Source organism: Mastacembelus armatus, chromosome 16 (genome assembly GCF_900324485.2).
Source record: "Mastacembelus armatus chromosome 16, fMasArm1.2, whole genome shotgun sequence".
Classification (NCBI taxonomy): Eukaryota; Metazoa; Chordata; class Actinopteri; order Synbranchiformes; family Mastacembelidae; genus Mastacembelus; species Mastacembelus armatus.
Window position 1 is genome coordinate 16,463,026 of NC_046648.1, and position 11,575 is coordinate 16,474,600.

The following is an 11,575-nucleotide window of genomic DNA, read 5'->3' on the forward strand; positions in this document are numbered from 1 at the left end:
GTGAAACAACCTGAGAGAAATATTGCATTACGAAGTGTGTGAGAGTGAGGGTGGCAAGGCAGTAAACTCAGAGAGAAGGACTGGGTGACTATTTATAAAACTCTGAAATGGGACCCTGAGCATGTGTTTCTGTCTGTCAGGCAGCATGATCAACTGATGGACACAGAAGCTCACTTGCTTTCTCTTTCACTGGTCTATATCCTGTCTTTCCTGGACAGGACATCAGTTGTTTTGTGGATTTCTATAGTATTTTCTTGTTAGACTCATCTGAAAGGTTAAATATTGTTAACCTATTTTTCTTTGGCCCTCTTGGATCTTCTCTTTTCTCCTGTTGGGATTTTTCTTCTGTTTTCCTGCCCGACTGCCTGCCTTCCTTTGCGTACCCTTACTTTACCCCTGTTCTCCTTTTCCTTGTCCTCCCGTCTTCCACTGTTCCCTGTCTCTTTGCGCGTGGCTTTTGGGCTATGCTCTCCTCACCCACTGTGATCCTCCAGCCTTATGGACTCCCTGTGTATCCACAGACAACCACATGCTACCCCAGCATAGTTCAGGTAAACTGTCCTTCATTTGCTCTGTATTTCAAAAGCCTCACATAAATGCTGCTCTTCAAAAACCTGCATCATTAAAAGTGCAGACTTTCAGGCATCTCCATCAAAGTTAACTCAGGATTCGGGGCTAGAAAATAAGCAAGAGGATGTGCCATAATTTGAATAAAAATGAATGAGTTTACTGTCTAACTGCTGATTAATCTTTTAACTAATTAGTTCTGTGTCAGAACGTTAAGAATGACCATCACCATTTCTTAGCCACAAGTTTACATGAAAAAAATGTCTTGTTTTATCTGGAGAATCCATGACCCAAGGGTAATTTTACTATAATGGAAATAATCAAATATTCACATTTGTCAAAATGACAGTTATTTTTTTTAGCATTTATGCTTAAACATGGCTGAAACTAATTTTTCTGATCATCTTTGCTTTAGATTATTTCAAATTAGAAATTAATTTAAGGAAAAAACCAAATGACACCAAGCAGCCTTTATTCCCTTGACTCAATGAGTCACACTCAGTTTAGTGTTGATTTAATTATTAGGAAAATGACAAATCAAATCGGCCTGATGACGTACACTGGCTGCGAAAGATCTTATTTATTTATTAGTAAGGACACATGAGTAGTTATCTGTAATACCCCAGGCTCTGCGTTGCCAGCAGGCTACATCATAAATGTGCGTCTGTGTGTCTGTGTGTGTGTGTGTGTGTGTGTGTGTGTGTGTGTGTGTGTTTAAGTGCCCCTGACATACCATTAATACCACAATGCATCTGGTATCTCTCTACCTTGTCACTGTGCTTCACACCAGCTGTATTTTTAGCCCTCCTTTCCTGAGCAGATAATCACAGGAGTAGATTCTATCACTTATCTTGTTTTCTGGAGTTAACTGTTCTTAAAATAGGTGTGAAACCTGCCTCCTGTGCACTTGTGTTTACTTTTGTATATTTAAATAGTGAGTATTTTGCAGCTTCTACATTAAATGAACATAATAATGTTAACAAATAATGGAATGCCTGACTATTTGGGAAATGTGACTAAACAGGTCTAAAGGGAAGTTGTTTGGGGGTTTGAGTAAATCCAAGGTAAGGAGGACACTGAGTTTTGAGGGCTTCTAAAAGGGGATCAAGTCTTTATGAATTAGTTTGTTCACATTGGAACGACAATAAAAAAATGTTATATTCCAGCACAATCAGGCATGACTCAGGCACAAATATAGGACAATCTGAAGTAGTACTGGAGTATTTCATTGAAAAGTACAACTGCATTCTTTTATTACAAAGATGCTGTGAGAAGAAGATACTTCTACATACAATCCAGCTACAATTAATTTAATTAAATTGATTGAGCCTTACGTATTTTCAGTATGTATTTTCAAGGTTGGAGTGCGTCAGTGGTGGTTTAGACAAACAGCATTTGTGTGAATGAAGTGCAGCATATTTCTTTAGAGAAATATTGTGGTGAGACAACCATTTTTCAAACTGCAGCAGCCTAGGTTAAAACCCTTGTCAGGGATATATCATGTCACTGTTACATGCCAAGTGTTTTCTTCATTATGAACTATGTAATGAAAGTTATAAATATAGTTTTTCATTAAGAAGAGGCAGGATGGAAAAAGGAATATTAAGTTTCAGTTAATAAGCTACATGTTGCTAACATTTGTACCTTGGCCAGCACCAAAAGGCCACATCTGCAGTTTGTGTTGTCTGTGTTTAAATCCTGTGGCAGCTGTTCCAGAAGCCACCTGGCTCAGAGCCATTGACCTCTGACCACAAAGTGACAGCTGAGGAGGGAGGCAGGAGAAAGAACGAACAAATGGACAGCAAAAAAAACCCCTGCAAGACGGAGAGGGGACACAGTGCCTGTGTAGGCCTGCTGACGCTGTGATACTGAATCAGGCTCTGTAACTTGTAGTTACAGCCTGTGGGAATGTAAACCGAGACAAGGGACAGATAGTGATATCTAGTAGATTCTGTTATCTTCACTTCTTTGGCTCATAGTTATCTGTGAGGATGGCGAGACAGTCAGACGCTGTTATCATGGCTAGCGTCATGGCTCAAGGGATGCCAGTGTTAGTTGGTGGGTCAACCACTTTGATCACCACTTTCACAAAAACTTTTTGGACAGATTGTTATGTAACTTTTTACAGCCATTCATTGTCCACAGAGCAGGAATCACACTGGCGCTCACGATCCCGTGACTTTTCCTCTAGTGCTACTATGAGGTTCACATTTGTGGATTTCAGTGAAATTTTGCACTTCTTTTGGGTGGATTGCCATGGTATTTGTTAGAGATCAACAGAATTAAAAATAATAATAATAATAATAATTGTAATAACTTTGGCGTTTCATCTGAAAATTTGTCACAAATTTTAGTTTATGATTAAATACCTGCAAAACCAATGACATTCTCACCATTTTTGGGTGTATTTTATGATTAACGCCAATTAGCAACAAACACTAGACTGAGCTCATAAGCATTACACCTGCAGCAATTTAACCTTGTTGTTGTTAGTATGCTAGGATGATAATTTTAGTAAGCTGCAAGTATAGTTTACAGTGCTGTTAGCATGGCTGTGGACTCTTAGTCTTGTTTACATTTTGTTTATAACAAAATAAAACCAACAAGGCAGAACCAAAATATTCAACCAGACAGCAAGCAATTCTTCTGCAATTCTGGCCCTAAATGTAGGCTGATAGCTAAATACCCTGAAATAAGAAAAACACTTTAGGACCAATAGTATTGGTTCTTTTTGGGAGGATTGGCACGGTGGCCACTGTTTATTTGTTATGAATGTTCTGGGTGGATCACATTCTACTAAAATCAAACGTTTTAGGACAAATGTCAGGAATATACATATAAATGCTCTGACCATTTTCCTGACAAACTGGCTAGAATTTAATAAACATGTATTTTATGAGAACTCTTGATCTGCAAAGTGGCAACTACAGTTGTCAGATAAATGTCTAAGTTAGGCGTTATTTGAGTTAGGTTTGATTATAATCTGTGTTGTTTCAGTGTTTATGGTTCTTAAACATATGAACATGAAGTCATAAATATTAATTGGTAAAAGAATGGGGGGATTTTCAGCAGCATTTATGTTGTATAACACAGATTGTCTATTAGTCACTCAGAACAAAAGAGAAACCAAAAGTTTGTAAGTGAGAAATGATTTCAGAGTCCTAAACTATTTAAAGGAAACAAACCACATAACATTTGGATATTTTAATGTCACTGGTATGTAGTTGAGGGTGGATTGTTTAAAATATATAAAGTAATAAAAATGTAATGGCCTCTTAAACATGGTATTCTTAGAGGAGACCTTTAGAGTGATATAGTGTCTTCCACCTGAAGGCACATTTATGTTCAGAAATATCTCATCTTGAGAGAAGAGGTCTGTCTATGATCTATGGTGAGTGTGTGTTCATGAGGGTGTGAGGAGGGTGATTGACAGTTACAGATGACCACAGCTGGTGTGCCCCTCTCAGTCCCTTTTGCTCTGGCAATCATTTGATGTGATTGGTGGATGAGCAGCACTTATGGTGCGGTGGGCGGGTGGTTAGCTGGCATTAAAACATGCAGCAGCTGTTGAACAATGCAGCAGAGATCAAGGAATCAAGTAAAGGGGTAAGACAACGCTTTTAGATTTTAACTGGACATTTCACTTGTATTAAGGCTGTATAGGATTGTTGTTCCTCTCTGTTTCTGTGCTCTTTCTGAATCTATGTTTCTAAATTTTACAGCTTAATTGTGACTGTTCCTCAAAGACTGAAGCTGTTAATGTGGTTTATGAAGTATACTGCCATTTGAAGAAAAGGATTTTGTGATAGTCTGAACCTAAACTCTCTGATAGCTGTTTGTTGGGCTTTCGTCATTGATTATTACAGGAATATAATCCTCTAGAGCTCAGTGTTCATTTATCTAAATCATAAAACTGATCATTTACAATGATGTACATTAAAACAGGAAAAAACAGCAAGTCCCTAATTTGAGAAGCTTATACGCTCCTGAAACTGAATAAGTTATAAATCAGCTACTCAGGCCTAATCAATTAATTGACCATCATTTCAGCTCTAGCTATTATAGATCCTTTTCATTTTAGTAATTGTACTAGAAGTTACACACATCTTGTTCTAAAACACATACAATACTGTGCAAAAGTGATATAAATCTAAAAACATCTAAGGGCCTAAAACTTCTGCACAGTACAGCACAGAGGTTATGCTTAGTGAGCAGATGTGCTATTTAAGGAGCCACTCTAGTGACTTAGCATCACACTTTCATTAGTTTGGATCACATACAGGGATATAGGCTACTGATGCTACACACACAAATACACCAGATACTACAGATCCCAAAATGCAACTGTTTTATTTAATCTTCTTAGTTAATACATACATACTTTTAACCAATTCCAAGTTTGTAACAAATGTTTCTGTGTCAAGTCCAATCGGACATATCATTTTATGATATTCTTATTATGGTGTGATTTGCCTGGAGGTCAAAATAGTTTTTAATATTTAAGCAAGCAATTCACAGTATTGTGTGACAGTAGTGTATTGGCAGAGATGGAAAACTTAGCGTTCATGTTTTCTGCTCCAAACACTTTGAATAGTTTGAGGAGAAATGAAAGAACTCACTATCCCAGACTGAATTCAAGACAACTGTAAACCCTTGATGGATGATTTCTTCAGTAATTGTCTCATTTTACCTTTTAACTGTACTTAACCTTTCTGACCTTTCATTTATATTGGTACCAGGTTTTTAGTTTGTTCTGTTTGTGTTTGATGTATTCTCCTAACTTCTCTCTGTCTCGCTCTCTTCCTTCTTCAGGGAGGCCCCTCCCAGGAGGCCGGCCCCGGCAGCGGCGACCCCGCCCTGCCTCAGGTCTATGCTCCACCTCCCCCTTACCCTCCGCCAAGTCAAGGCCCACCAACACCTGCGGGCAGGCTGCAAACTCTTGACTTTAGCTCTGCACATGCGAGTTCAGAGTATGCCGAACATCCCCAGCTCAGAGTCTATCAGGGCCCTCAGCATGAAGGGCCAGACACTCTGACATCCAGCACCACGGTAAGAACAGTTATGGAAGTTGTTGTGGAATTCACATCATATCTCAATAAGATATGATCTTCAAGATGTTAATGTGACAAGAGGCCTGCTGCCACAGGAAGTCTTTCCATACAGTAGGTGCTATCAGAAAAACATGGCCAGATACAGTTTCCTTCTATATTTAGAGACCCACCTCCGCTGTTATGTCCATGTAGGGGAATGCAGCTCACACTCAGAACAGCAAAGTGAGGAGACAGCTGAGAGGGGATTTGTTGTTGAAAATAAATCCTCACTTTTCCTTCTCCCCTGTGTCTTATGTAGCAGGCTAGAAACCCAAGGACATTTTTAGATTATAGCTCTGACACTGTGTTGATATTAACAAGTGAAGTGCATAAATGATGTACATATGGTGTGTTTGATCATTTATTTGGTTTGCATATTTTAGAAAACTGATTTCATATAAAAGGCACTAACTGTGCACTATAGAGCAAATAATTGTGATAAAATAAAATGTTTGTTTTATGTAAATTTATCACACTACAAAACACAACTGCTGTGTTTAAGAAGCCTGCAGCAAGATTAATTCCAGTGGTGGGAGGTAATACATTTTAGTCAAGTTCTGTACTTTAAAAAAGTTGATGCATTTTTATAGATTATCTACATAAGCAGAAAAATATAGCTCCACTTTTTCAACTATAACAAGCCCTTTTCTCATCAATGCAAGAAAAATAGCAATAGAGTCATATAATAACACAGTGTAAAATTTAAGTTCTACATTTTATAATTATGTTCTAACTATTCTGTTGAATTTTAGTGCAGCAACCATCACTTTTCTCTTGGTTCATGAATCATGTCTTGGAATATTCTTGAAATTATGAGATTATATTTTTGTAAAATATGTCATATGGAAACACGTTTATTACTTTACATTGCATTTTCAGCTTGACCAAAATAAAATTTTGTGTTTTAAATACGAAATTCAGGTGCAAATTGTTTGGTAGCATTGAGGTTTTAAGGGCTTTGAGAATGATATAGCATACAGTAAACAAATCTTCAGGCATGGAAACATCCACTCTGATGAAGATATACAGAAGGTGTGTAGGCTGATCTGTGTGGCAGGTTGGCTCTATGACATGCTGCTGCAGCACATCTCTCTTCCTCCTCTCATCAATGGTGTTTTGTGGCCCCATCTATATATTTTATTACTAGAGCCCCTGACATACTTGGGTCCGTGCTGATTTTCGGGGAAAGTTGAGACGTCGCCATGGAGGCAGGGGGTCAAAAGGGGGAGGCTGGCCAGATGACCCCCCTTTCCCCCTCTGAAATATCGCTCAGGTCCAGAAACACAATTCTGCATCGTGACAAGACACCACTACCCAACGCAACCCCCTCTTTCTGTCTCCCCTCTAGCCTTCTGTTGTGTGTGTGTGTGTGTGTGTGGGTGGGTGGATGTGACAGTCTGCTGTCTACTGTAGTTAGCCACAACTAGCCAGTGTAGTGTAAGTGGCCTGTGTGCGTTTATGTGTTTGTCAAACACTCCACCATGTGAACATATCTCTGTACATTTTTTCCGTCACAACCCACTCATTAATTATGCCCCTTGACACGTGACCTTTAACCTTTGGCAGAAAAACAGCACCTTGACCCTACACTGACTCTTGTGGAGTTTTAAACTCTTCCCCTCTTTGGCTGCCCCCATCACCCTTCTTTTCCAGCTTTTGGCACACCTTCTTTGCTTTGTTTATCTTAGTTTCATTTTATATTTCATTGCTGCACTGAGGCCTTTCCCACTCTTTATCTGCCTCTTGGTACTAGAACACTAATACCCAAGTTAGAGTTTAAGTTATTACATTATACAGTATTTTATTTATTTATTTTTGCTTTTAAATTCATTTTTCTTACTCCTTCTCTTCCTCTCACTGCTGAAGCTCACTGTCTGCATTGTTTTTTTTTTGTTTTTTTTTTTTGTTTGCCTTTCTTGCAGACCTTTCATTCTCATTTTCCTGTTTAGACTCATTCTGTCGTCTTATAAAATTATTAACTTTTGCAAAGTGATGCTAGTCGAACCAACAAATGCATATACCTGAACACACACACACACACACACACACACACACACACACACACACACACACACACACACTAGCATCGTGGTGCATTGTGGGATAGTGAATGTTCTGGATTTTTGCCACATTAGTCCTTGAATTTTTCTGCATGGGGCCTTTTTAATGAGTTAAATACACCAGTGGTTTTAAATATACTCTATATACACTTTGTTACAACTGCTTTAATACGTTGCCGTCTTTGTTTTTCAGGGGAGCTTAGACTTTATTTAACCCTCTTTGGCACAGCTGGAGTGAGCCTTTGTAATGTTAGTGTCAGATGGATAACATTTATTGGTAGTGTTCAGTGCATTAGTCTTTAGCAACTCTCCTACAGGCATGTATTCAAAGACGCCTCACTAAAATGGAGCCCTTTTCACGCCTCTTCACATTTGCCTGAGAAGGATCACTGGTTGCTGAATGCTCTGTGAACTTTGGTTTGGATCACTTGACTTCATGAAAATGATCTTTGCTTAATGCCATGTGATGCTTCCGCAGCTGAATTTTTACACCAAGGAATTCTCCAAAAGTTGAATTTGTTGAAATGACTTTATGCTCTTTTTCCTTTTCTTTCTTTGCTTTTCTACTGATGCCCTCTCCCTGTTTTTCTTCACATCCATCTCATCCCATTCATTCCACTCTCCATCTGTTTTCCATCTTTTTGTTTTTCATTCTTCATTCCCATCCTCCTCCTTCTTGTCCGTTCTTCTTCTATCCATGCATTTCCTCTCCTCCTGTTTCATAATTTCTCACTGTCAGGAGGACGCTTTGGCCCCTGCGACCTCTGACCCCCAAACTCTGAGTGTGTCGGTGTCTTCAGGGGGTGGAACAGGAAGTGGAAGTGAGGAAGAGGGGCCAGGTAAGGCCCAGCCAAAGCGCCTCCATGTCTCCAACATCCCGTTCCGCTTCAGAGACCCAGACCTGCGCCAGATGTTCGGGGTATAAAATCCACCTTACTTTTGAAACACACATTATTGCACAAGTCTATTATAAATTATGTTTTTTTTGGTATATATTTGATCACTGTCCAAACTTCATCTGACACTTGCAGCAATTTGGCAAGATCCTTGATGTAGAAATTATCTTCAATGAGAGAGGGTCCAAGGTGAGCATCACTGAAACATTATCAGAGCTGAAACTAATAGGAACACACAGAAACAAATAAACAATCTAACCATACAAACATGCAGGGCTTTGGGTTTGTCACCTTTGAAAGTGCGACTGAGGCTGACCGAGCTCGAGAAAAGCTGAATGGGACGATTGTGGAAGGAAGAAAGATTGAAGTAAGTGATCTTTTGACACTGTTTCATGGTTTCCATTTTACTATTCTAGATAAAGTACCTATTATTACTGATTTTTCCTGTTCTTTGCCTATTCAGGTTAATAATGCCACTGCAAGAGTAGTTACCAAGAAGCCCCAGACACCTCTAGTGAATGGCGAAATTTCCAGTAAGAAACATTTCATTTTTAGGGGCTGAAGGACTCAGGGAGCTTCTAGTTTTCTTTTACTGTTAGAGGAGACTAGAGGAGTATATTCCCATTTTTTCTTTCTGTGCAGCTTCTGGATGGAAGCTTAACCCTGTTATGGGGGCGATGTATGCACCTGAGCTCTACACAGGTAAAAAAAAGAAAAAGCCTCTATTCATTATTCTTATGAGAACAACAGTGCCATACAATTACCACTTCTAATTCAATGCTTTTGATTCACTTCTTTAAGTTGCCAGTTTCCCGTACCCTGTAGCGACTCCCACCTTGGCCTATCGGGGCTCTGCGCTTCGTGGTCGGGGCCGAGCCGTCTACAACACGATTCGTTCTGCTGCGGCCGCACCTGCTGCTGTGCCTGCCTACCCTGGGTAACGGTCACTCCATCTAAGAGCCAGAATTCACTTGATCCAGTGCAAAAATAATTATATTATAATTTAATAATTGTTTTCCTCACTTTAATCAGGGTGGTGTATCAGGACGGACTATATGGAGCTGAACTCTATGTAAGTATCTGCACATTTCACACATTCTTTAAGATCTGTGAACTGCCTTTTGTTGCTGTATTTAATTTGATTTCTTTCTTTATTTGTTTGTTTTTGCAGGGTGGTTACCCTACAGCCTATAGAGTGGCCCAATCAGCATCTGCTGCCACAGCCACCTACAGTGATGGGTACGCAGATAAACACAGGCATTAATCTAATCTAATCTAATCTAATTGTCATGATTTTTTGTATTTTGTGTATCTGTTTTTTACACATATCTTTAAATGTTACATTAAATGTGTCATTTTCTATATAAAATGAAACTATGTAGTATTTTTGTGTGAAAACGGCTTCATTGTGTTAGGAGCAATAAATAACATTGTCTAGATGAATTTTAGTGGTTGTTAGAATTTCTTGTGGAGGGCAATGTGGACCCACCATATATGAAATCCTGGCTATGGCCTTGCTGCTATCATGACATGCTATGTGACATCTGCAACATCGGTTTTTTATGCTTCTTTCCAGATACGGACGGGTTTACGCCACAGCTGCAGACCCCTATCACCACTCAGTTGGACCAACAACAACATATGGCGTTGGTACAATGGTGAGTTGAGTCAAAACACACACAGCCTGAGTTGAAGGTTGTTTTGTTAGATCTGCTGTGACACCTGGAATTATCGCTTCTGTCAACAGGCCAGTTTGTACAGAGGAGGGTACAACCGCTTCACCCCGTACTGAGACGCCCGGCAAGGGGGGGGGGGGCGATGTTTCTCTTGAACTCTGGGATTGGCTGATGCCCGACAGGACAGGACAGGTTATGAGATCCTTAAATTTTGGAAATGTGGAAATGATTTTGCTTCCTGTCTCCGTCACAACCTCTTCTTCAAGAGACTAAACAGACTCAAGTTGTAAATACTGCAGGACCCATTTACTGTCCACTCTACTGATGAATCCTTAGCACACAGAAGAGGATGTTAATATATAGACATTTGATTTTGGACTTCTCTGAATTCTGTATTTAAAGTAGGAAACTGATGTTGGGGTGTGGCTAACAGTACAGAAAGATATCTGGTACAAAATACTGTGAGAATGATTTTTGTGAATAATATCTGGGATTTTATCAAGTTTCAAACTTACAAAAAAGAACATTTTGTGCAATGTTAAATGACTTTTTGTTGATGTTAAATCTGTGTGTTTGTGTATGTGTGTGTGCGTGTGTGAGTGTGGGAGCATATGAGTGAGGTGACGCATCATTGTTCTGTTTTGCAGTCGACTGAGAGACAGCTGTGACACTGGTATCATTATTACAAGCAGAACTAAAGTTTGTCAGGATGTAGTTGGGATTGTGTTTGTTTTTAGCCTTTTCTAACAATCTACCTCTCATACATTTTTTTTTTAGCTCATCACTGATCGCTCTCTGACATGCGATCTTTGATTCTGCAGAGCTTGCTTTTCCTTTTCATGTTTCTGTCCATAAATCCAAACTAACACAGTCTGGTTTCTGTTTCTGTTTACTGAGCTACCTGTTTTATCTTCACGTAGTTATATATTCACCACTGTGAACTGCAGTAAGAAGCGGTCTTTTGGTGGAAGATTTGCAACACAACTGAAGATGAAAGGCCTCACTGTGCAGAAATTAAGATGTTCTACTCTAGTCTGTTCAAAGTGGTGTCAGGTTTTGCCTTGCTTCACCCTTTGCCTAACTTTCTCCTGTATTTTCTCTCCTCCTTCACTCAGAACTGTTGAATGACTTTGCGTCTATCATTTCCTCTTGGCCTTGTTGTTTCTGCTGCACTCTCTGCTGCTGTGTTTGACTGTTACCTCTAAATAAAACTGTTTTCTCTCTTTTCTTCTCTTCTTTATTGATTATAATCATTTTCCAATCTGTTTTTATCTCTCTTCACCTTC

At 39.3% G+C, this 11,575-nt stretch overlaps 1 protein-coding gene across 1 annotated transcript; it reads left to right on the forward strand.

Moving 5' to 3' along the window:
• Window positions 1-143: 143 nt before the first annotated feature.
• On the forward strand, window positions 144-11,515 carry rbfox1l (RNA binding fox-1 homolog 1, like). Its single transcript, XM_026317609.1, has 12 exons — window positions 144-551; window positions 5,380-5,616; window positions 8,457-8,636; window positions 8,749-8,802; window positions 8,888-8,980; window positions 9,077-9,146; window positions 9,256-9,315; window positions 9,415-9,550; window positions 9,646-9,685; window positions 9,785-9,852; window positions 10,190-10,271; window positions 10,361-11,515. Exons 1-12 carry the CDS (start codon window positions 465-467, stop codon window positions 10,403-10,405), a joined length of 1,152 nt encoding a protein of 383 aa, XP_026173394.1. The 5' UTR covers window positions 144-464; the 3' UTR covers window positions 10,406-11,515.
• Window positions 11,516-11,575: the final 60 nt, after the last annotated feature.

What these genes read in the sequence shown, in the direction of transcription:
- rbfox1l (XM_026317609.1), top strand. Translation starts at nt 465, where the DNA reads ATGCTCTCCTCACCCACTGTGATCCTCCAGCCTTATGGACTCCCTGTG. An exon ending in AGTGAATGGCGAAATTTCCA is followed by an intron (nt 9,147 to 9,255) that starts GTAAGAAACATT and finishes CTTTCTGTGCAG; the next exon opens with CTTCTGGATGGAAGCTTAAC. An exon ending in CATATGGCGTTGGTACAATG is followed by an intron (nt 10,272 to 10,360) that starts GTGAGTTGAGTC and finishes TTCTGTCAACAG; the next exon opens with GCCAGTTTGTACAGAGGAGG.